Source organism: Hypanus sabinus, chromosome 3 (assembly GCF_030144855.1).
Source record: "Hypanus sabinus isolate sHypSab1 chromosome 3, sHypSab1.hap1, whole genome shotgun sequence".
NCBI classification, from domain to species: Eukaryota; Metazoa; Chordata; class Chondrichthyes; order Myliobatiformes; family Dasyatidae; genus Hypanus; species Hypanus sabinus.
This window is the reverse complement of record NC_082708.1, coordinates 183792091-183815386: the sequence shown is the minus strand read 5'-3', so window position 1 is coordinate 183815386 and position 23296 is coordinate 183792091. Positions and strand designations below refer to the sequence as shown.

Sequence of the window (23296 nt, the reverse complement as noted above, 5' to 3'; positions counted from 1 at the left end):
AGGAGATCAGCAGTTTCCAAAACACTCAAACCATCCCGTCTGGCACTAACAATCATTCCACAGTCAATGTCACTTGGATCACATTTCTTCCCCATTCTGATGTTTGGTCTGAACAGCAACTGAACCTCTTGACCATGTCTGCATGCTTTTATGTACAGAGTTGCTGCCTCATGATTAGATAATTCGATGTTTACATTAATGTGCAGGTGGACAAGTGTACCTCACAAAGTGAGCACTACATGTATTTTGAACGTACATACTCTAGATTAAGGTCATCAGTCAAAAATCTTTGCTTTCCCAAAGGTTCTTCCTGATTGGCAAACATTTCAGAGTCATGGATTTATACAGCAGGCGCAGAGGCCTTCCATCCCAGCTCACCCATGCTGACCATATTGTTTTCCTGAGTTGGTCCCATTTGCCTGATTTAGCCCACATCCTCTGAGCCAGGGATTCTCTATCTGGGGTCCACTGACCCCTTGGTGAGCGGTAAGACTCCACGGCATCAGAAAGGTTGGGAACCCCTGCATCTTTCCTATCCATGTAACTATGCAAATATCTATCTAGTGTTGTAATTACACCTGCCCTGATGAAGAGTTCCAGCCCAAAACATTGTCTGTTAATTTCCATTTCCAGCATCTGCAGAATCTCTTGTGTTTACCATGAGTCAGGTTTGTGTAACCCGTGGAGCACCCAGCAGTGAGAGCCCAGCTACATGAATTACCTGTAACTCAGCAAAGAGTGAAGGAAGTGTGCTGCTGTCAGTGGCATGTGTAGTACTAGTCCTTTGATTCCTAGTACTGGCACTATCACCCTTATCCACCCATTTCTGCCCACTCAATACTCGAATCCTTAGCTTTGAAGATTCCAGATTCGAGACTGAAGACTCAGGATTGTTAAATGCCATTTCCAGTGTACAAGTCTAAAGGAGAACAAAGTTATTGTCACTCTGGATCCGATATAGCACCAAAAAAAAAACATCAAAGATAAAAAACACAATTACAATAATAAAAAATGCAAATACTTTGACCTTTGAGTGTTATGAACTATTGAAGTCATTGGTTGCATGTAAGTATGGGATTTTTTTAATTAAGTCATACTGCATGCATTGTAAATATCTGTTTTGTATGGACTGGAGTAGCATAGCAATCTTGTCTTGAGCAATGACAATAAAAGTTCTATTCCATTACTGTATGTAATTAGATTTGCTACAATAAGTGTATGGGACACTGGAAAAATGTTGAATTTCCCCTTGGGGATGAATAAAGTATCTATCTATCTATCTATCTATCTATCTATCTATCTATCTATCTATCTATCTATCTATCATTCTATCCTACATAAGATAGCTTATCTATATGTAGACTTATTTGTACATCCATAAAGTGATGCAATAAAGTGAATATCTATACATAAGGTGACTGACAGGAAATGATAAAGTAGTGGTGGTTAGGGTGTGGAGGCTGGATTAGTAGTTAAGAGATGTTGATCAGCCTTACTGCTTGAGGAAAGTGACTGTTTTTGAGTCTGGTAGTGCTGTTGTGGATACTTTGACCTGATAGAAGTAGGGCAAACAATATTCACAAAATGCTGGAGGAACTCAACAGGCTAGGCAGCCTCTATGGAATGAAGTACAGTCAACGTTTCAGGCTGAGACCCTTCGGTAAGACTCAGGACTTCCAACATCTGCAAATTTTCTCCTGTTTGCGACAAACAATATTGCTAACATTGCCTCATGTGTTTCTGAGGATGAGGTTATGAAATAGATCTTCTTTTAAATGAAAGTCAAAGCCAAATGTATTGTCATATACACAAGTACATGGATACACAGGTGCAGGAGAAAATTTGCAGTAGCATCACAAGCACATAGCAACATATATGCAGAATTCACAAATTAGACTTGAACACATAAATTTTACAAGAAGAACACAATTAGAACAAAAAATCCATTTTAATGTAACATGATCAAAGTGGTCACATTGTTAAATACTGAAAGAGCAAGTAAAGCTGAAGCTGAGAGTCAATGAAAATATCAGAACTGAAGTCAAGAAACAGGAGATTCTACAGATGCAAGAAATCCAGAGTAACACACACAAAATGCTGGAACTCAGCAGGTCAGGCAGCATTTGTGGAGTGGAATAAACAGTCGATGTTTCAACCTAGTCCCGAGGAACGGTCTCGAGTTGAGGTGTCAATTGTTTGTTCCTGTCTATAGATGCTTCCTGACCTGTTGAATTCCTCCAAGTAACAGCACTGATTTTAATGAATGTTTGTTAGGAAATTAGCATTAGTGACCATGTAACCAAGGTAGGCAAACAATGATGGGCCAGGGTCTGACTGAGTGCCAGATGAGGACGGCCTTATCCTTGGGCTCTGATATTTCCTCATGCTTACTCTCTTCACCCTTCACACTCAGTCCGCATGGAACATTCAGCGCCATTGCGATGGTTATCCATTTGATATTCCTGTCATCATTCCACACATCAAAGATTCAAAGTACATTTATTATAAAAGTCTGTTTGCAGTATACAAGTTTGAGATTCATCTTCCCACTGACAGTCATGGAAGAAAGAAATGCCGTGGAATCTGTTCAAAGGAAACATGAAACATCCACCATGTAAAAAAAAACCGAATTGCACAAATGGCAAAAAATTAGCGAGAAACATAGAATATGGAACATCAAAGCACAGGGTGACTGAAACAGTCCAGAAAGGTTCAGTTTAGCACAGTTCTGTTTAGATTAGTGGTGGGTCGTTCGTTTACTACAGGCAGCAGAGCCAGACCACCCCGATCAGTGTAAAGCATTGCAAATTCCTCTTCGTATATTTTCTTCTGGTGATTTGAAAATTCCTTCCAGGTGACGTAAGATAGACTTGTGCTGTCTGGTATAACTCTGTTCCTATCCTTTGCACTAAGAGCCACCAGGGGTGGCATAATGTAAACAAACTGCTGGACAAATTCAGCAGGTCAAGTAGTGTCTGTGGGAGGACAGGAATCTTTAGAGAGGGTTCAGAGGAGATTTACCAGGATGCTACCTCTCTTATGAAGATGGGTAGAGTGAGCTAGGGAATTATTCTTTAGTGGAAAGGAAGACAAGAGATGACTTGATAGAGGTGTATACAATTAAAAGAGGCATTGATTGAGTGAATAGCCAGAGACCTACGACAAGAGGGCATAATTTTAAGTATACAGGGGGATGCCAGAGGTAAATTCTTTATGTAAAGAGTGATGGCTGTGTGGAATGCCCTGTCAGTGGTGATGGTAGAGAAAGACACAATAGGGGCATTTAAGAAACTCTTAGATAGGACATAAATGATAGAAAAATGGAGAGTTCTGTAGAAGGGGAGTGTTAAGTTGATCTTAAAGTTGGTTAAAAGTTCAGCACATCATCATGGTCCAAAGGGCCTGTTCTGTGTTGTAGTGTTCTATGTTTCATTTTCTGTGAACTGAAGCATATCAATTCAACAATCCATTTCCTCCCACAGATGCTGTTCGACTCACTGAGTTCTTCCAGCAGATTGCTTAAAGCTTCTGATTCCAGAATCTGTGATCTCTTGTGACTCCATGTAATGAGAACCTCTTACTTTGTAAGCAACACAGCTTTTGTACTTACTTAACTCTGCTGAGGATGAAGCTCATTCCCACCTTGTCCCTTGATAATACTGACTTCCAAGAATTCTGAGTAGCACGTGTGTGATTATTGTATGTTGTACAGTGTGTAATTGGAGTTAAATATAAAATGGATCATTTTCTAGAACAGAGAAACTCCAAACATTTAATTAATTCATGCTATATCCCAGCAAGGCCAATATTCATTGAGGAAAGTTCAACTGGTCTTGAACTGGATGCATCACAGGCATGGTTTCAAAACAAAATATTAATTAGGTTTTAATGCAGGATGTCAGCTCTAAACATCCAAGCATCCTCCATGGATGCTGCTTGAACATAGGCTGCAGTTAGACAGAAGCTGGTGAGGGTGTGTCCAGGTTTGGTCACCCTGGAAAGATGACGATACACTGTAAAGAGTTCAGAAGGGATTCATTGGAATGCTGTTGGGACTGGAGAGATTGATTATGGAAGAGATTGAGCAGGTTGGGACTCCTTCCATTAGAACGTAGGAGAACCATCAGTGTCATTACGTGCCGTGTTGTATGTTGTATGATGCGATGATAGTGATCCATGACTATGACTGTTCTTGGCAAATTTTTCTACAGGAGTAGTTTGCCATTGCCTTCTTCTGGGCAGTGTCTTTATAAAATGAGTGCCCCAGCCATTATCAATACTCTTCAGAGATTGTCTGCCTGGCATCAGTGATCGTATAACCAGGACTTATGATATGTACCACCTGCTCCTCCTCCTTGGGATCTCTTTTGGGAAGGTCTGACATGTACTAAAAGGACGGGCTGCACCTTAACTGGAAAGGGACCAACATCCTGGTGGGCAGGTTTGCTAAATGTGTCTATTTCAATGCTAGGAGTATTAGGAATAAAGGGGACGAACTTAGAGCATAGATCAGTATGTGGAACTATGATGTTGTGGTCGTTTATGAAACCTGGCTGGAGGATGGGCAGGATTGGCTGATGCAGGTACTGGGGTTTAAGTGTTTTAAAAGGAATAGGATGGTAGGTAGAAAAGGTGGGGAGTAGCATTACTGGTCAGGGATGGTATCACAGCTATAGAAAGGGAGGACGTTGCAGAGGGAGTGTCCACGGAGTCAGTCTGGGTGGAAGTCAGAAATAGGAAGGGATCAATCACTGTGCTGGGAGTAGTCTATAGACCCCCAAGTAGCCCTCGGGACACCGAGGAGCAGATAAGCAGGGAGATTTTAGAATGGTGCAGGCAATACAGGGTTGTAGTTATGGGTGATTTCAACTTCCCTCATATTGACTGGCCCCTCCTGAGTGCAAGGGGGATAGATGGGGCTGAATTTGTCAGGTGTGTTCAAGGAGGATTCCTGACACAGTATGCAGACCGGCTGACGAGAGGAGAGGCCATACTGGATCTAGTTCTGGGTAATGAACCTGGTCAGGCGGCAGACCTGATAACTTATTAACTAATAACATTATTATTTAATGATCTATGGTTTTATATTGCTATATTTCTTCACTATTCTTGGTTGGTGCGGCTGTAATGAAATCCAATTTCCCTCGGGATCAATAAAGTATGTCTGTCTGTCTGTCTGATCTCTTGGTGGGGGAGCATTTTGGTGATAGTGACCACAAGTCCCTTAGCTTCAGCATAGCTATGGAAAAGGATAAAAACAGACAAAATGGGAAAGTGCTTAAGTGGGGAAGAGCTAACTGTGAAGGCATGAGGCCGGAACTAGTGAGAGTAAATTGGAAACAGATGTTTAAGGGTGAAAGCACAGAAATAATGTGGAGAAAGTTTAGGGACCACTTGTACTGGGTTCAGGATAAGTTTATCCAACTGAGACAAGGAAACAATGGTAGGAAAAGGGAACCATGGCTGACAAAACATGTGAGGCAACTCGTCAAGAGGAAGAAGGAAGCATATGTTAGATATAAGAAGCAGGAAGCAGGAAGGGCTCATGAGAAATATAGGGTGGCCAGGAAGGAGCTTAAGAAAGGACTTAGAAGAGCTCAAAGGGGACATGAGAAGGCCTTGGCATGTAGGATTAAGGAGAATCCCAAGGTGTTCTATGCATATGTGAAGAACAGAAGGATGACAAGAATGAAGGTGAGGCCGCTAACGGATGAAGAAGGCAACATGTACCTGGAGGTGGAGGAGGTTGGGGAGGTCCTAAATTAATACTTTGCTTCAGTATTCACAAGTGAAAAGGACCTTGATCAGGGTGATGTCAAAATAGAACAGGCCTGTGTGCTGGACAATGTGGATATTAAGGAAGAGGAAGTGTTGGATCTTCTTAAAAACATCAAAATTGATGTCCCCAGGTCCGGACGTGATATACCCCAGGTTACTGTGGGAAGTGAGAGAAGAGATCGCTGGAGCAGTAGCTATGATGTTTGAATCCTCTTTGACTGCAGGGGAGGTGCCGGAGGATTGGAGAATGGCAAATGTAGTTCCCTTGTTTAAAAAAGGTAACAAGGAGAATCCTGTGAACTATAGACCAGTGAGTCTTACATCAGTGGTCTGCAAACTATTGGAAAGCATTCTTAAGGGTAGGATCTACGAACATTTGGAGAAGTACAGTCTACTCAAGGATAGTCAACATGGCTTTGTGAAGGGAAGGTCGTGTCTCATGAGCCTAATTGAGTTTTTTGAAGAGGTAACAAAAGAAATTGATGAGGGTAGGGTGGTAGATGTGGTCTACATGGATTTTAGCAAAGCATTTGACAAGGTCCCCCACAAGAGTCATGAGGCATGGGATCAGTGGAACCTGTTTGGATAAAAAATTGGCTTACAGGAAGAAAGCAGAGGGTAGTAGTGGAAAGAAAGTATTCTACCTGGAGGTCTGTGACTAGTGGAGTGCTGCAAGGATCTGTCCTGGGACCCCTACTCATTGTGATTTTTATAAATGACCTGGATGAAGAGGCAGAAGGATGGGTGAGTAAGTTTGCAGATGGCACAAAGATTACAGGAGTTGTGGATGGAGCTGTAGGTTGTAGCAGATTACAAGAGGATATAGACAGGATGCAGAGTTGGGCAGAAAAGTGGCAGATGGAGTTCAATGTGGACAAGTGTGAGGTGATGCACTTTGGAAGGACAAAGCAGAAGGCTGAGTACAGGGTTAATGGTCGGTTACTTAAGAGAGTGGGTGAACAGAAGGACCTTGGGGTTCAAATCAATACATCCCTCAAGGTCGCTGCACAGTTTGATAGGATAGTTAAGAATGCTTATGGGATGCTAGGCTTCATTAATTGGCAGATTGAGTTCAAGAGTAGAGAGGTCATGTTGCAACTCTACAAATCTCTGGTGAGACCACACTTATTCAGTTCTGGTCTCCTCATTATAGGAAGGATATGGAAGCTATGGAGAGGGTGCGGAGGAGATTCAGCAGGATGTTGCCTGGATTGATAAAGAAGTCTTATGAGGCAAGGTTAGCAGAGCCGGGACTTTTCTCTTTGGAGCATAGAAGGATGAAATGTGACAGGGACGTGGCAGGAAAATGAACCCAAGTGCAGGAAGCAGGATCAGGAGGCAGAATCCCTGTAGCGAGTGTACTGGGAGACTTGGTTTACAAAGTCATTGTCCCTCTCCCTCTCCCTCTCCCTCTCCCTCTCCCTCTCCCTCTCCCTCTCCCTCTCCCTCTCCCTCCCTTCCCCACCCCCCAAACCCCCCAAACCCCCCAAACCCCCCAAACCCCCCAAACCCCCCAACCCCCGAACAATCTGGCAAGGGCTGACCACAGCTGTCAGAGTCTTATCCTCTGCTGGCTAATGGAAACCAGGTGCTGGTGATTGAGAGCAATTGGGAAACAAGTGTGGGGATTAAGGACCAATTAAGGAGGACAGGGAAAAGGTGGGGAATGCCAGCCAGGACCATGACATGAAAGGGGACTTCATAGAGGTCTACAAGATTATGAGAGGCATAGATAGGGTGGATAGTCAGTACCTGTTTCCCAGGGCACCAATAGCAAACACCAGAGGGCATATGTACAAAGTTAAGGGAGGGGAAGTTTAGGGGAGACCTCACGGATAAGTTTTTTACACAGAAGGTTGTGGGTGCCTGGAATGACTTGCCAGGGATGGTGGTGGAGGCTAAAACATTAGGGATATTTAAGAGCCTCTTGGACAGGCACATGGATGAAAGAAAAATAGAGGGTTATGGGGTAGTGTGGGTTTAGTACTTTTTTTTAAGGAATATCTCGGTCGACACAACATCGAGGGCTGAAGGGCTTGTACTGTGCTATAGTATTCCAGTGTCTAGTATCCACCACCTGCACCTATGGCCTTACATGACTCTGATTGAGGGGCTAAGCAGGTGCTACACCTTGTTCAAGGGTGACCTGCAGACTGGCAGAGAGAAGGAGTGCCTTACAACATCTCCTTTGGCAGAGATGTATCTTCACCCTGCCACCCGGATAGGCCAATAAGGTGTGATAAAAAGATGTATAAAATTATGAGCGTCATAGGGAGGGTGCACATGCAATATTTTTTCCGAGGCTGGGAAATCAAGAACAAGAGGGCATAGATTTAAGGGGAAGGTGTAGAGATTTAACAGGAAGGAAAGGGGAAACACTTTCATCCAAAGGATAGTCAGTGTATGGAACTAACTACCAGAGGAAGTGGTTGAGGCAGGTTCACTGACAACATTTTAAAGGCTTCTGGGAAGATATATAGATAAGAAAGATTCAGTTCATAGGAGCAGAAGCCCATCAAGTCTGCTCCAACACTTCATCATGACTGATCCATTTTTCCTCTCAGCTCCAATCTCCTGCCTTCTCCCGTAACCCTTCATGCTCTGACCAATAAAGAATCTATCAACCTCTGCCTTAAACATACCCAGTGACTTGGTCTCCACAGCCATCTGTGGCAACAAATTCCACAGATCAAACAACATCTGAGTAGAGAAATTCCTCTTTATCTCCATTCTAAAGGGACGTCCTTCTATTCTGAGGCTGTGTCCTTTGGTCCTATACTCCCTCATTCTAGGAAACATCCTCTCCATATCCACTCTATCAAGGCCTTTCAACATTCAAAGGCTTTAGAGGGTTTGGGTCAAACACAAGCTAATGGAACTAGTTTAGATAGGAATCTTGGTTAGCATGGACCAGATGAGCCAAAAGGCCTGTTCTGTTCACACACACACACACACACACACACACACACACACACATAGGGTGCCTAAGACAGTGCAGGTGTTCCCCACTTCGCTTTAACAAAAGACCTACATTAGTATCCTGTTTTTGCATTACAAAGAGGATTTTCGCTTCTACTAAAATTTTTCCCATATAAATTAATGGTTCTTCATTTTATGCCATTTTGGCTTAAGAAAGGTTTCATAGGAATGCTCTACCTTTGTAAAGGTGGGGGGGGGGGCACCTGTAACTGCATTTGTCAACCTGGAGCAGAGAGCGAGTTTGTAAATCTGGAGGGAGCAAAGGATGCTGGGGATGGAAAGGGTGGAGCACCCCGGGAGGGTTGCTGGACAGGTGACAGGGAAGGAGTGCCGGGGCAGGGGGTGGTGCAGGTGTAGATACACCCAGCCCTGAGACATTAGGCAAGGTAATTTGATTACAAATTATTGGTTTATTGATCATTACAGAATGTCTCTGGTGCTTCCCACTCCCTCCCCTCTCCCTTCTCCCTTTTCCCAACCATGATTACCCCCTCCCTGCCCCCTTCCCAATCTCAGTCCACAATAGAGACCCATCTCAGAATCAGGTTTATCATCACTCACACGTCATGGTATTTGGCTTTTTTTTGCTGCAGCAGCACAGTGCAATACATAAAATTACTATAGTACTGAGAAAAAATCTGAGGCGCCCTAGCCATAGACTTTTGCACAGTATTGTACACTGGCTCTTTACGTTAGATTCATTAAATCCCATCTGGTGTGGTAGTATTTCAACTCAGTGATTCAGAGTTCAGTTATTTGGATTGCTAGAACTGGTACTTAACCTCAAGGCTACCACACTCCATATAGAGTGTCACAGTTGCCAGGGACCTTATGTTTAAAGTACGCATTTGGTCTGACATGCCTAGAAGAAACTTATTAACTGAAGAGTCTCCTGAATGTGCTGTTCTTGCTGTGGATTGGTGACATGAGGCAGAAGAGATCGTGAGTCTTTGTTATAAGATTCGTTGTCTGTTGTATCCAGCAACGACAGGAGACCTGTGCGGGATGTTTTTTTAAAGATATTGCACTGAGGCAGTTCCACTCTTTTGACCTTGGAAGTCTGGGTCCAGTGATACGAATAGATAACAGAAACTAGGCACTTCCTTGGTTACAGCGGACGACCACGACATCTGCTGTGCCTTGTTATGCCCCTCGTTCTCCATGAAGCATCGCAGTGGCCGTTGGATCTCACTGTAGATCTCATCCGCTCGGTTCACTGGAGCTGATTTTGCATGCTGGGACGGGCATGCCTCTTTCTTACCGGGATATGAGGTCCAACACACACAGAGTGCTAGAGGAACTCAGCAGGCAAGGCAGCAACAATGGAAAAGAGTAAACAGACAATGTTTTCGGTCTACAGTGGCAAGTCTGAGACCTGTGAACACAGCCTCAGAATAGAGGAAAGTCCCTTTAGAATGGAGCTGAGGAGGAGTTCCTTTAACCACAAGGCGGTGGATCCTGAAATCATTGCCACAGGCAACTGTGGAGGCCAAGTCATCGGCTGTATCTAAGGCAGAGTTTGATATTTTCATTATTAGTCAGTGCATTAAGGATAATGTGGAGAAAGCAGGAGGGTGGGGCTGAGAGGGAAAATGGATCAGCCATGATGAAATGGTGGAGTGGAGTTGGTGGTGGGACAAATGGCCTAATTCTGCTTCTATATCTCCTGGTCTTCTGGTCTTGTGGCTCAAGAGAAGCATCTATTCCACTGTAATAAGATTATTAAGCAGCTTCCTAGTTCAATAAAATCCACTCTTGACCTCATAATCTACCTCATTATGACCTTGAACCTTATTGTCTTCCTGCACTACATTTTCTCTGTAACTGTAACATTTTATTCTGAATTCTGTTATTATTTTATCTTGCATTATCTCAATGCACTACTCCAATAACATGGATGACATGCAAAACAAAGCTTTTTTTAACTGTACCTTGGCAAATAGGTTTCAATCAATCGGTATATTTAATATCAGAGAAATGTATACAATATACTTCCTGAAATTCTTTTTCTTTGCAAACATCCATGAAAACAGAGGAGCGCCCCAAAGAATGAATGACAATCAAATGATAGAACCCCAAAGCCCCCCCGATCTCCCCTCCCACCTTTAAGCAGCAGGAAAGCAATGACTCCCCCTCCCCCATCCCAAGAAAAAAGCATCGGCATCCCCCGTTGAACACTTGAGCGTGCAGCAAAGCATCAATAAAGACACAGACGTGCAGTACCCCAAAGACTACTCGTTCACCTGGTAATTCGACTTACCACAGGCTCTCTCGCTCTCCATAATAAGGGGAAAAAAGGTGTCCCCGTTTCACAGTGAGATGGGAGACCTAGCAAACAACTCCCTGATTTATGGTGTTAAAAGTCTGCTGATCTCTTTTTCTGAGGTCTATGCCCAAAGAACTCAGGTCTCTGGGTACATAGCCAGCAGCCAACTTGCTGCTTTCAATCTTCGTGTACTCCCACGACACATCAGGCAGCAGCACCGGATTTAAATCAGCCCGTCTCCAGAACCACGAAAATCTGGCACCCTTAAAGTATGCTAGTCTTCCAGGCTGAGTCCTTGGCATGTTGAAAAGCGGCCGGTCGTGAGGCCCTGAAAGCCCTGAAATGGGTCCCATTTCCTCAAAGAACCAAAGTCAGTGTGTAACTCCAGATCAGGGTCTTCAAAAGAACCTTGAAAGGGGAGAAAAAGAGATATCAAAAATAGAAATAAAGCTGTTTCTGAAGATGCAAGCAAAGGAGTCGCCATAGTGACAATAGTAAACCAGTTTACCAATATTAGTTTCAGTTTGCCAGCACTTATAGTCCAACTGACTGTAAGTCATTAAAACTTCTTAAAAAGGCAGTCTTGCCTTCTCGCTAGCAATACTGAGCGTGTACATCCAGGAACCACTGCAATCTTAGATCCCCAGTCAAGGTTCCTTCACCAAGGAGGTTCACTGTTTGTAAGTTACACACTGCTGTAATGCAAGAAATGATGCATGGAGAAGTGATGAGGAATGCATCAACCACACATGACTGCATGTGCAAAACCTTGTTTGAGAACAAAATTTCACACATGCAGTGGAATATTTTATGCTTTATGGTAACAGTCCTGTTCACTTACAGTTCAGTGGCCACTTTATTAGGTATACCTGTACAGCTGCTTGTTAATACAAATATCTAATCAGCCAATCATGTGGCAGCAACTTAATGCATAAAAGCATGCAGGCATAGACAAGAGACTCAGTTGTTGTTCAGACCAGTCATCGGAATGGGGAAGAAATGTGGCTTTGATTGTGGAATGATTGTTGGTGGCAGACAAAGTGGTTTGAGTATCTGAGGAACAGCTGATCTTCTGGGATTTTCACTCATAACAGTCTCTAGAGTTTACAGCGAATGGTGCGAAAAATGAAAAAAAAATCCAGAGCAGCAGCTCTGTCACAAAAGTGTCATTTTAATGCAAGAGGTCAAGAAACTGCCCAGAAGAACAGAATGGCAAACTACTCCTCCAGGAGAAAATTGCCAAGATCATTTATGGTAATTGAAAGAATGGACTGGTTCAAGCTGACAGAAAGGCAACAGTAACCCAAATAACCACACATTAAAAAAGTGCTGAGCAGAAGAGCATCTCTGAATTAACTCACATCAAAGTGTCAAGTGGATAGACCACAGCAGCAGAAGACCTTTTATATATCTCTACATAGATGATGTGTGCATCATAAACATTTTCACCATTTTAACTTTTAGGGGGTAATTGTAAAAATACACTTTAGATCAAAGAGCAAAATGCTTTGAAGGTTGAAATTAAAATAAAGATGATAAAACTATTGGAAATATTCAACAGATCAGGCAGCATCTGTGAAGAGTCATCAATCTGACACATTAGCTTTATCATCCAGTTTTCACAAGTGCTGTTGTGGATTGTTAAACAATTTATATAAATGATCCCATTTATCTTTTCTTTCTCCCATTTACTACAGGAGGACCTGGTATTGCTACAGTGGATTTCTGTAATTCTACTTGACAGCAGTAAGATGAAGCATTTACTGAGATTTTTTTCAGACTTGAATGAATACCTAACAGATTCCTTCTTCTTCTTCAGCCTTCCATCTCTTCCATCTATCACCTCCCAGCTTTTTACTTCATCCACACACCCACCTTCCCTTCACCTGGTTTCACCGATCACTTTCCAGCTGGTGCTCCTTCCCTTACCTCCTCTTTAATATTTGGCTTCTTCGCACTTCCTTTCCAGTCCTGATGAAGAGTCTTGGCCTGAAACGTTGACTCTTCTTTCCTCTCCGGAGATGCTGCCTGAACTACTGAGTTCCGCCAGCATTTTGAGTGTAGTTCTTATTGTCTGTATTTGCCGTGGAGAAGGAAATGGAAGCTTGTGAGTTCAGGGAACAGAGTAATGATATCCTGAAATATATCTACATTACAATGGGGGAGACATTAATCATGGAGCTCATAAGGATGGATAAATCCCTGGGGCCTGATCAGATGTATCCTTGAGCATTATGCAAAATAAGGGAGAAGATTTCTGGGGCTTGGCGTACACTAGTTTTCTTTTAGCCATGGAGGGTGTACTGGAAATCTGGAGCATGGTGAATTTGTATCTTTATATAAGAGCTGCAAGGACAAACCAGGGAATGGCCAGTGAGCCAAACATCTTCTTATGCCCATCACTCCTATAAGGACATAGGCCATCAATGGTGGCTCACAGGCATCGTCTGTCCTTCCAAACTCTCCCATCTTCCTGGTGTACCCTTCCTCTCCCAGGAATGAGGACTTTGGAGCTTCTGTTGGCATTTCTATAGCTCTGGGTTTTTAAAGGATGGGGTTCCTAGCCCCATGAGTAATCTTCCTCATTTCACAACTGGGCTTGGGACTGTCCATGGCAGAGCTGAGCTAAACATCAGTGGTGGGAAATGGCTGGGGTCACCCATCTTATAAAGAAACTGCCCAGAAGAACATAATGGCAAACTACTCCTCCAGGAAAAAATTGCCAAGATCATTTATGGTAATTGAAAGACCATGATCATGCATGTCATATGACACGGCACATAATGATGATGATGATGAACAAGGAGATTAATAAGGGTGGAGCAGCAGGCATTGCCTATGAGAACCTTAGCAAAGATATAGGCTGGACAGGAAGGTTAGATCATCTGAGATAGCTAGCTGGATACAACATCAGCGTGTGTTAGGAAGCAGAAGGTGGGAGTGGAGTTTTGCTTCAGATCGGAGTCCAGTGGTGTGCCACAGGGATTGGTGCTGGGTTGTTATTTATATTATATAGGGGCAGTAGGGTAGCATAGCAATTAGCATAACACTAATTCAATGCTAGCTGTAATATCAGGGTCTGCTGTCTGTCAGGAGTTTGTACGCTCTCCCTGTGAGTGTGTGGGTTTCCCCTGGGTGCCCAGGTTTCCTCCTCCAATGCAAAGATGTACTGGTTAGGGTTAATGAATTGTGGACATGCTACATTAGCACTGGAAGTGTGACGACACTTGCGCGCAGCCCAGCAAAATCTCTGCTGCTTTGATTTATTGCAAACAATGCACTTCACTTTTTGCTTCGATGCACATGTGAAAAATAAAGTTAATCTTTCATCTACCTTTAACCACTTGCATGAGAATGTACAAGGAATGATTAGTAAGTTTGCAGATAATACAGAAATTACTGGTATAGTATAGAAGTCCATCTAAGCTTGTCAAAGAAAAATGGAGGGATATGTAGGAGGGATGGGTTAGATTTCTCTCAGGGTAGGTTGAAAGCTCAGCATGACATTGTGGACTAAAAGGTTTGTACAGTGCTGTAGTGCCCTATGTTCTATACAATACATATCAGTACATATACATAGCTCGGGTGCCTAAGAATTTTACACAATACTGGAATAATTTTATATATTGCACTGTACTACTGCTACAAAAAACACACACATTTCACGACATGTATGAGTGCTGATAAACCTGATTCTGAAATGGGTCTCTGTTGTGGACTGAGATTGGAAAGGTGGAAGGGAGAGGGGAATCGTGGTTGGGCAAAAGGGGAAGGGAGAGAGGAAGGAGCGGGAAGCATCAGAGAGACACTCTTTAATTATCAATAAGGCAACTGTTTGAAATCAAATGACTTTGCCTGGTGTTTCAGGGCTGGGTGTGTCTGCACTCGCACCACCCCCCACCCCTGCCCTCTGTCCCACACCCCTCCTGTGTTTCTCCACCCTCACCATTCCCAATATACTTAGCTTCTGCCAGATTTACAAACTTGGTCTCTGCTCCATGTTGACAAATACAGTACTATGCATAAGGTGTGTGTGTGTGTAAGTCTTTTGCGCAGTACTGTATGTATAACAATGGCATAGCATTTAGAACAACTGGGAAAGTAGCCCAAAGAATAGCTATGGATTTTAACCCAGACAGCATGAAGTGATTCTATATCAGGTCAGGACATACACAGTGAATGGCACATTTTTTCCCCTCTGCAATCAGATTTTTGAACAGTCCATGAGCACTACCTCAAAGCTCTTCTTTAGTACTATTTCTTTATTCATTTTTGTAACGTACAGTATTGTTTACATCTTTCACTATAGTGCTGCCACAAAAACAAAACAAAAACTTTCTTAACATATGTCAATGATAATCAAACTGATTCTGATTCGTACGATTATGACAAGAGGAGAGAGGTTCGAAGGGGTCCCAAGGTGCAACATTTTCACGTTGAATCTGTGCGTTTGGTTCCTTAAGGTTTTTATAGCCAGGGTTATAGTAGGGGGACAAGCTCCTGCTGCCTATTAAATGCTCCCAGTGATGTGCCTCTCAAATAGCCTCTGACAACCAATCCGAGCTCCTGGCCTTCATGTGTGGCTTAGCTACTAAGCCCAGCAGAACCATTTCAATTGACAGGAGAAGGGAAAAGGTGTGTTACTGGTGCCTTAAAATCAGTCACTTCAAACAGAAGGGGCAGCTCATCTAAGGAAGTCTGATCTCAAGCTTCTGCTCCCTTTCAGCTATACCCATTTATGGGGAAGGTTTCAGGGGTAAACTCCGTGGAAAAATCTGGAATCCATAAGGCAGTCCCATGTTGGGTTCAACACTGACTGGCAGTTCCTGTGATGCCACTGTATCGATCTCTGCCATTACTTTGTATTCATCCGATGCCTGGAGAGGGGGAGCCTACAACATGGGCAACAGCTTGCTCTCCATATCATTCTGCCCTGATTTGCTATTGTGTAGACAGCTGCGACACAAAATGCGTCGTTGACCTTGACCAACAAAGGGCACCAAGGTGTGGTTATATGGAATGAGTCACCAGAAGAAGTGGTAGAACTTGGTACATTTGCAATGTTTGAAAGGCATCCAAACAGGATCATGGAAAGGAAAAGTTTACAGAACTAGGGCAAGAAGGGCCAACCCAGGAGGACCACATTTTCAGCATGAACGAGTTGGTTCATGGGGCCTGTGTCCCTGCTGACTAACTCTGAATCCAAGGCAAGTATTAAAGGCAGACAATGTTTCTAGCATTCTAAAACTTCACAGCACAATTTTAGTGCAGTACTTTTGACTGTGTGCATGTTTTCAAATGCAGTTAATAACCAAAGCATGAGAATACATGTTAAAAAACAAAAGGACTATTCAACAGTTCCTCCAATTTTTTTTTACAGCTGTACAGAAAAATCATTGCTCTGAGTAGGAAATCTTTATACATCCTGAAAACTGCATGGCACTTTAACTGTTTTCATTTTGTAATAGTTTTGCTATGAATTGTGTGGTGAGGTGGAGATACATCTCTAGGAAAGAAAGTGTAAGGTGCTTCTTTCCACTGCTAGCCTGCAGGTCACCCTTGGGCAAGGGGTAGCACCTGCTTAACCCCCAGATCAGCGTCATGTGAAGCCATGGGAGCAGATGGTGGATGGTCGTACGAGCAGCTGGTGCATATTACAGGCCATAGTATGTGACCACTGACACTAGGCAAACAATCTCTGAAGAGTATTGATAATGGTTGGGATCACCCATCTTGTAAAGATACGGCCCAGAAGAAGGCAATGGCAAACCATTTCTACAGAAAAATTTGCCAAGAACAATTATGGTCATGAGACCATGAACATCCAGGTCATGGCACGTTATGATGATGATGATGAATAAGGGGATTAATGAGGACAGGGCGGATGTCAAAGGCGGATCAACCCGATGAAATAACGCAAGGTACCACGAATTCAATAAAACCATAAAACAAGCAATACTTTGTCAAACATCACTTTTTATTCATAGCATGCTATAGGGGAAGTTACGGACTGATCTCCCAAAGAGACAGTCCGGACACTGCCCTCCCCCGGACACAATTCCACACATTTATCATTATAGGAAATATTATAATTACGTGAGTTAATACAGTTTTAGGAAAGTTTCCATCACATGCTAAGGTACAATTAGATGTAAAATCATTATTGGTTAGTTATAATTAATTTTGCCAAGGCCAGCTTGGATACAATCTCAGTTCCTCATGTTGACACCTGCCACTACTCTCAAACGTTCTACCCCCGTCTCCCCCTTACACCATCCTTCCCCTATTTAGTTATGTTATACCTCAAAATGCTTTGTGCGATCAGACCTATGGTTATCTTTATTTAGACCTATGTCTAACACCATTAGGGAACAATGTCTGGTGCATCACTTGTTGCTGGGTAAGGTTCCCTTTTTGGCTGTACAGCACCAACATAAGGCACCTATAAGGTAATAGATCATTAGCTAATCATTGTCTTTTAATCTATACCCCCATTTACCTATCCCTTTACTGCATCAATTAGACTTTGTCAGCATAGACCTTAGCAAGGACTTTAACAAGATCTTGCATGGTAGGCTGGTTAGGAAGGTTAGATCACCTAAGCTAACCAACTGGATACAGCATCATCAGGTGTTACAAAGCAGAGAATGGTAGTGGAGTTTTTGCTTCAGATTGGACTCCAGTGAATGAACAAATGAATGAATAAATGAATGAATGAATACTATGAATATTTAGAATGAAAACTTAAAAACCACATACTTTTGATTTTATTCATTTATTGAAATATAGTACAACAAAGAAAATCTTCCACATTTCATAAACTTTTTCTAGCTGTGTCCATTTCCAGCTGTGGGGCAGCAAAGCCTACAGTATGTGCACAAGAGCATTTCAGTTACCATGCAGCTTAGAGGGATTAGTGCTATTGATGCTGAAAATCTCAGATAAAAGCTGAGAAAAATGAAAATGGTCATCAGTCCAAGCAGTTTCTGTGGAGAGGGAAACAGAGTCAATATTTCAAGTCATTGGGATTGGGAAAGGTCAGAAATCAGACATGTTTAAATATGCAGAGAAGGGAATTTGTTAGAGAGAGCAACAACAACATGGTAGATCAGTGGTTAGCGTAAAGCTATTACAGCACCAGCGACCCAGGTTCCATTCCTGCTGCTGTCTGTAGGGACTTTGTATGATCTCTCCATGGCCATGTGGGTTTCCTCCAGGTGATCCAGTTTCTTCCCAAATTCTAAAAATGTACCAGATTAGTAGGCTAATTTGTCACATGGGTGTAATTCGGTAGTGTGAACTCATGGCGAGAAAAGGCCTCTTACTGTGCTGTATCTCCAAATAAATCAAATAAAAAAATAAAAGGAATGTCTATGATTGGACCGGGATGAAGGAGAGAGGCTGCTGACTGCAAACCAATTAGTCTGACTGAAAGAGATGGGAATAAAGTGAACACTTTGGAAGAGAAAGAGAGCACAGTAATGGATGCACATCTGAATAAAACAACCAGATGTGTGTGTGTGTGTGAGAGAGAGAGAGAGAGAGAGAGAGAGAGAGAGAGAGAGAGAGAGAGAGAAACACAGAACGACAGATTATTGAGTTTTAATAAGAATTGTATAGAACAAAGGAAAATAATAAATGTTAGGCTAACAGGGCCTAACTAAAAACTCTCAATTTAAATAAAAACTAACACCATCATGGTGGCTCAAAAGTAGTGACGTAGTACTAAATTAATACTGATTCTTTGACAGCATCTATCAAAATCAAAGTAAATGTATTAACAAAGTACTCTGTACTTATTTACTTACTGCCCATTACACAGTCAGCACGTAGGGCAGCAATGAATGTCCTCCATCTCTGGTGGTGTTCAGGGCTTCCCTCATCATGTCAGCTTCCTCTCAGTTTTCACTATTGTCAGCCATGCAAGTCCCAGATGGACACTGAGGAATACCATCATACTCAAATGTAGAATGATTCTTCTTTGTTGTTTCATAACATTTTTGTTTGACCAGTCAGGATTGTTAGCCCTGAGCTGAACTCCTGAACCTGAAGGACCAGTGGACCACTCTTAGCTTGGCCTCTACCCTTTGACCTTTTTGGCATGGATGACCCTACCAAGAGCTAAAGCATAAAGGCCTGACTCCAGCCAACAGAGCTCTCTGGATCATTGAGCCATGCAAACCTCCAAACCCCACAAAGCCGTGGTCCTCTTGGAGGATCAAAGTACATATAGATGTCACCGTATACATCCTTGAGATTTATTTTTCTCGTGGGGATACTTAATAAGTCCATAATAGAATAATAACAATAACAGGATCAATGAAGGACTGCATCAGCTTGGACATTCAATCAATGTAGAAAAGATAATAAGCTAAAGATACAAAAATAAAGAAACAATATTAATAAATAAATAAGCAAAATATAGAGAACATGAGATGAAGAGTCCTTGAAAGTGAGTTAATAGGTTGTGGGAACAGTTCAATGTTGGGGCATTATTGAAGATCACTAATCTTCTTTCCAGGAACATGAGGTAAGGTAAGCAGGGAGAATTATGGTCACTGAGTTTTGATCAGTACTTGAAAAGACTGAAACAAAAGGAAGGGAGTTAAATACCATTACAAAGAAACCCTATTTGGCTGGAATTATGCATGATTGCTGTCTTCTTTCAGCTGCCCAGCTGTGAGAATGCCCACTCTCTGCTGCAGTGTCCCAGCTGTGCCATACACTGAGTTAAATCAGAAGTGCCTATGGACTGAAAGATAAGAGTTAACTTTTGATTAGGAAGGATGAAATCATTCAAAGGAAAAGCTTTAATTATCATCCATCTCTGAGACAGTTGTGTGTTCAAAGCCTTGACCAAGGAGCATGTCTAGCCTAAAACATCAGTGTGCTACTGAGAGTGGGTTGCATTGCCAAGGCAGAGTCTGCTGGAAGAACTCTGCATTTTAAGTGTGGTTGGTGAGAGGAAAAACATCAGGTAGAAATACTTTATTTAATCCCATTGATGCTGCTCAGCTGCTTGAGGTCCTCCAGCAGATTATGTATTGTTTCAGATTCAAGAATCTACACTCACTTATGTTGTTATTGCCAAGGTATTGAAGTCTGAACAGACAAGCTAAACCAAGACAATTTCTGACTGGCTCTGATCAGTAAGAAGAGCAGTGTAATGTCTCATATTTCTCTCTAGAAAAACCCACTTGATCTGCCTATCTATCTAGCCCTCTGTCTGTCTATCTGTACCTGTATGTATGCCTATTTATTTGTTTCTTTGTTTACTGATACAGTGCAGGACAGGACTTTCCAGCCCAACGATCTGCACGGGCCAACAACCCACCTGTTTAACACTAGCCTGGTCACAGGACAATTTACAATGACTAATTAACCTGCTAACCATTACGTCTTTGGACTGGGAGGAAACCAGAACACCCTGAGGAAACCCACATGGCTCATGGGGAGAACATACAAACTCCATACAGATGGCACAAGAATTGAATTCCAAATTCCGTAGCACTCCGAGCTGCAATAGCATCACTATGGTACTGTTTTGCTCTAACCAGGATATTATATGAATTAGAGTTGTATCTGTAAGAGAGGTTGATTCTCTGGAGCACCAGAGGCTGAGTCAAGAACTAATACAATTATGTAAAATTATTAAAAATATAATTTGATACAGTCTTTTCCTCCCGAGGTAGAAATATCAACACCACATGATATAGCTATAGGAATAGGGGGAAAGTGTAAGGGAGGTGTGCAGGGTAAGTTTCGTTACACGCAGAATCGTAGGTGTCTGGAGTATACATCCAGGGCTGGTGTTGGAAACAGTTGTGATAGTGATAGACAGTCACGTGAACAGGCAGAGAATGGAGGGATATGGATCATGTTGCAGGCAAAAAGGTTTAACTTAATTTGGTATTAACATTGGCATATACATTGTAGGCCAAAGGGCCCACCACTGTGCCGCACTGTTCTATTTTTTATAACCAGTGGCTACCGGCTGTTTGTGAGAATTTGTTCTGTACAAATTGGCCGAATTTTCTACATTACCACAATAAATGGTCTTCAAGAAGTATTGCACTGCTTTGAAAGGCCAGAAGATGTAAAGGGAGCTACATCAACACAAATTTCTTCGCTCAGGAAATCCTATTCCTGGCATTAAATAGTCTCATGAAAATTCAGGAGGCCACTCGTCCCGTTTGATCTGTGCCGACTCTGTGACTAACCCATTCGATCTTTCTTAGGCTGCTGCACGTCTCTTTAAGTACTGATATGCTCGGATTGAGGAAGCTCCTATTGCATCTGCTTTCAGAGTCCTTTCGGCCCGCCATTTCTAGATCATAAAAGCAAAGAAACATAACTCTTTTCCACTTCCCGTAGGATTCGCCGTACTCTCAAACGTGTGAGAAGCAGCGATTGATTTATAAGTATGTTGGCTGGCGTGTTAAGTTAGGATACGACACTCTAATTGTCTGTGTCTTGAAACCAAGGTGCAGCGCGGAATGTGTTAACAATTCACCAACCATTCCGAGCGTTTGAGTCCGCCAGTGGGGCTGTGGTGGGTGAATTAGTTAGAAATCGCACTTGCAGGCACCGGGCGGAGAGCTTCTGGGTGACGTGCTTGCTTTGACGTGTTTTTTTTCCGCTAAGCATCTCCAGCACTTTCTTTAAGACACCCCCGTCCACCCCGTCACCTCCTTACGCTGGCGGCGTTGGATTCAGTCTCCTCAACCCCGTGCCCGCGAAACAGCTCCGCCAGTTTCAGCACCATGAACAGCTCCGCCGACCTGTTGGAATATGCGGGAGGGTTCCAGGCGCTCAAAGAAGCGGAGCTCAGAGTCGCCCTGCCCGTTGTGCTGGGAGTCATCTGCTTGGTAGGCTTGGCTGGCAACACCATGGTGGTCGCCGTCTTGATGCACGACTTCAGGCAAGCCAAGAGCTCGGTGGCCAACGGTCTGATCGTCCTGCTGAGCGCTACCGACCTCCTGATCCTGCTTTTCTGCGCGCCGCTCCGGGCAGTCACCTACTCCCGACCCAGCTGGTCCTTCGGCTGGCTCCTATGCAAGTCTTCCGACTACTTTCTTCAGGCATGCCTGTCGGCAAAAAGTTTCACCCTGGCCGCGGTGGGACACGCCCGCTACCAGCACGTCGCCAAACCCAAGAACTACATTGACTTTAAATGCCGGCGCTTGGTTGCATTAACCTGTTCCATTTGGTCTTTGTCTTGCCTCCTACCCATCCCTCATTGGCTGTTTGCCGACCTCAGACGCCGAGGAGCCGAGATCTCATGCGTGTTGGAGATCCCAGCCCACGCTTGGCATTTCATGACTGCTTTCGGAGTGGCTTACCCTCTCGCCGTCTATCTCATGCCCGTCAGCTTCGCCATGGCTTGCCTGGTTAGGGCACTAGTGAAGAGCAAGCCTGGGAGAAACAGGACCCCAAACCGCAGGTACGAGATCCGCAGGGTAACCGTCATGTTGCTGGTCCTAAGCGGGGCTTTCGCTGTCATGCGGCTCCCGGAGTGGGTGGCTTGGACCTGGAGCAGACACCGGGGCTCGTTCAGCCCGGGTCCCCCCACCGCCTTGCTGGTGTTGGGTCAAGTCCTCACCCTGGCCAACTGCACGGTTAATCCCTTTGTTCTTCTCGCTGCTTCCGAGGACTTCAAGGACGGCGTGCGGAGCGCCTGGGCCGTGGCCACTCGGAGGGGAGCGGGCGGGCAAGCGCGGACCTCCAGCTTTGCCCAGAAGGTATGCGCCACCATCCCGCACTCAGGCGCCGCCAGTTCCCTCTGCGCCCTGCCTACCATCTCCGCCCGAGAAGACGTGCCCATTTGCCGGGACCTGGCCCAAAACATCCCTCCCGACGTCCAGCACTTTTGGCAACATAGGAAGAATGCGGCACCAGTGGACAACAACGACCCTGTCCCTTGGGAAAGTCAAGAACAGGCTTAAAAAAACTGCGTTGAAAGGGCTGGACTCCAACAATGGCTGGCTTTTTTGTTAGCTTAACCTCTCTTAAACCCATTCCAAGAGTTGCAAATTTTGTTGTGACGTGAAATGTATTACCGAGTATCAGCGGGCATTGGGACTTTACAAATGAGCAACTACAACTGGACTTGAAAGGCATGTCTGTGACCTGTATCCTGCTTCGTACTACTCCAGGTCGATACCACACTCCTCCCACAGACTTTGTTGAGTGACTTTTTGGGGCTTTTATTTTTTTGTGAGCGATTCCGACTTTCTTCAAGGATGACCGTGCGCCAGAAGTGGCTGCCAACAG

General features: G+C 43.6%; 1 protein-coding gene across 1 annotated transcript; it reads left to right on the top strand.

Annotated features, from left to right (window-relative positions):
- Positions 1-21786: 21786 nt before the first annotated feature.
- On the top strand, positions 21787-22968 carry LOC132390957 (G-protein coupled receptor 151-like). Its single transcript, XM_059963490.1, has one exon. It carries the CDS (start codon positions 21787-21789, stop codon positions 22966-22968), a length of 1182 nt encoding a protein of 393 aa, XP_059819473.1.
- The last annotated feature ends 328 nt before the right edge of the window (positions 22969-23296 follow it).

Coding starts and splice junctions, on each gene's coding strand:
- LOC132390957 (XM_059963490.1), top strand. CDS start 21,787: ATGAACAGCTCCGCCGACCTGTTGGAATATGCGGGAGGGTTCCAGGCG.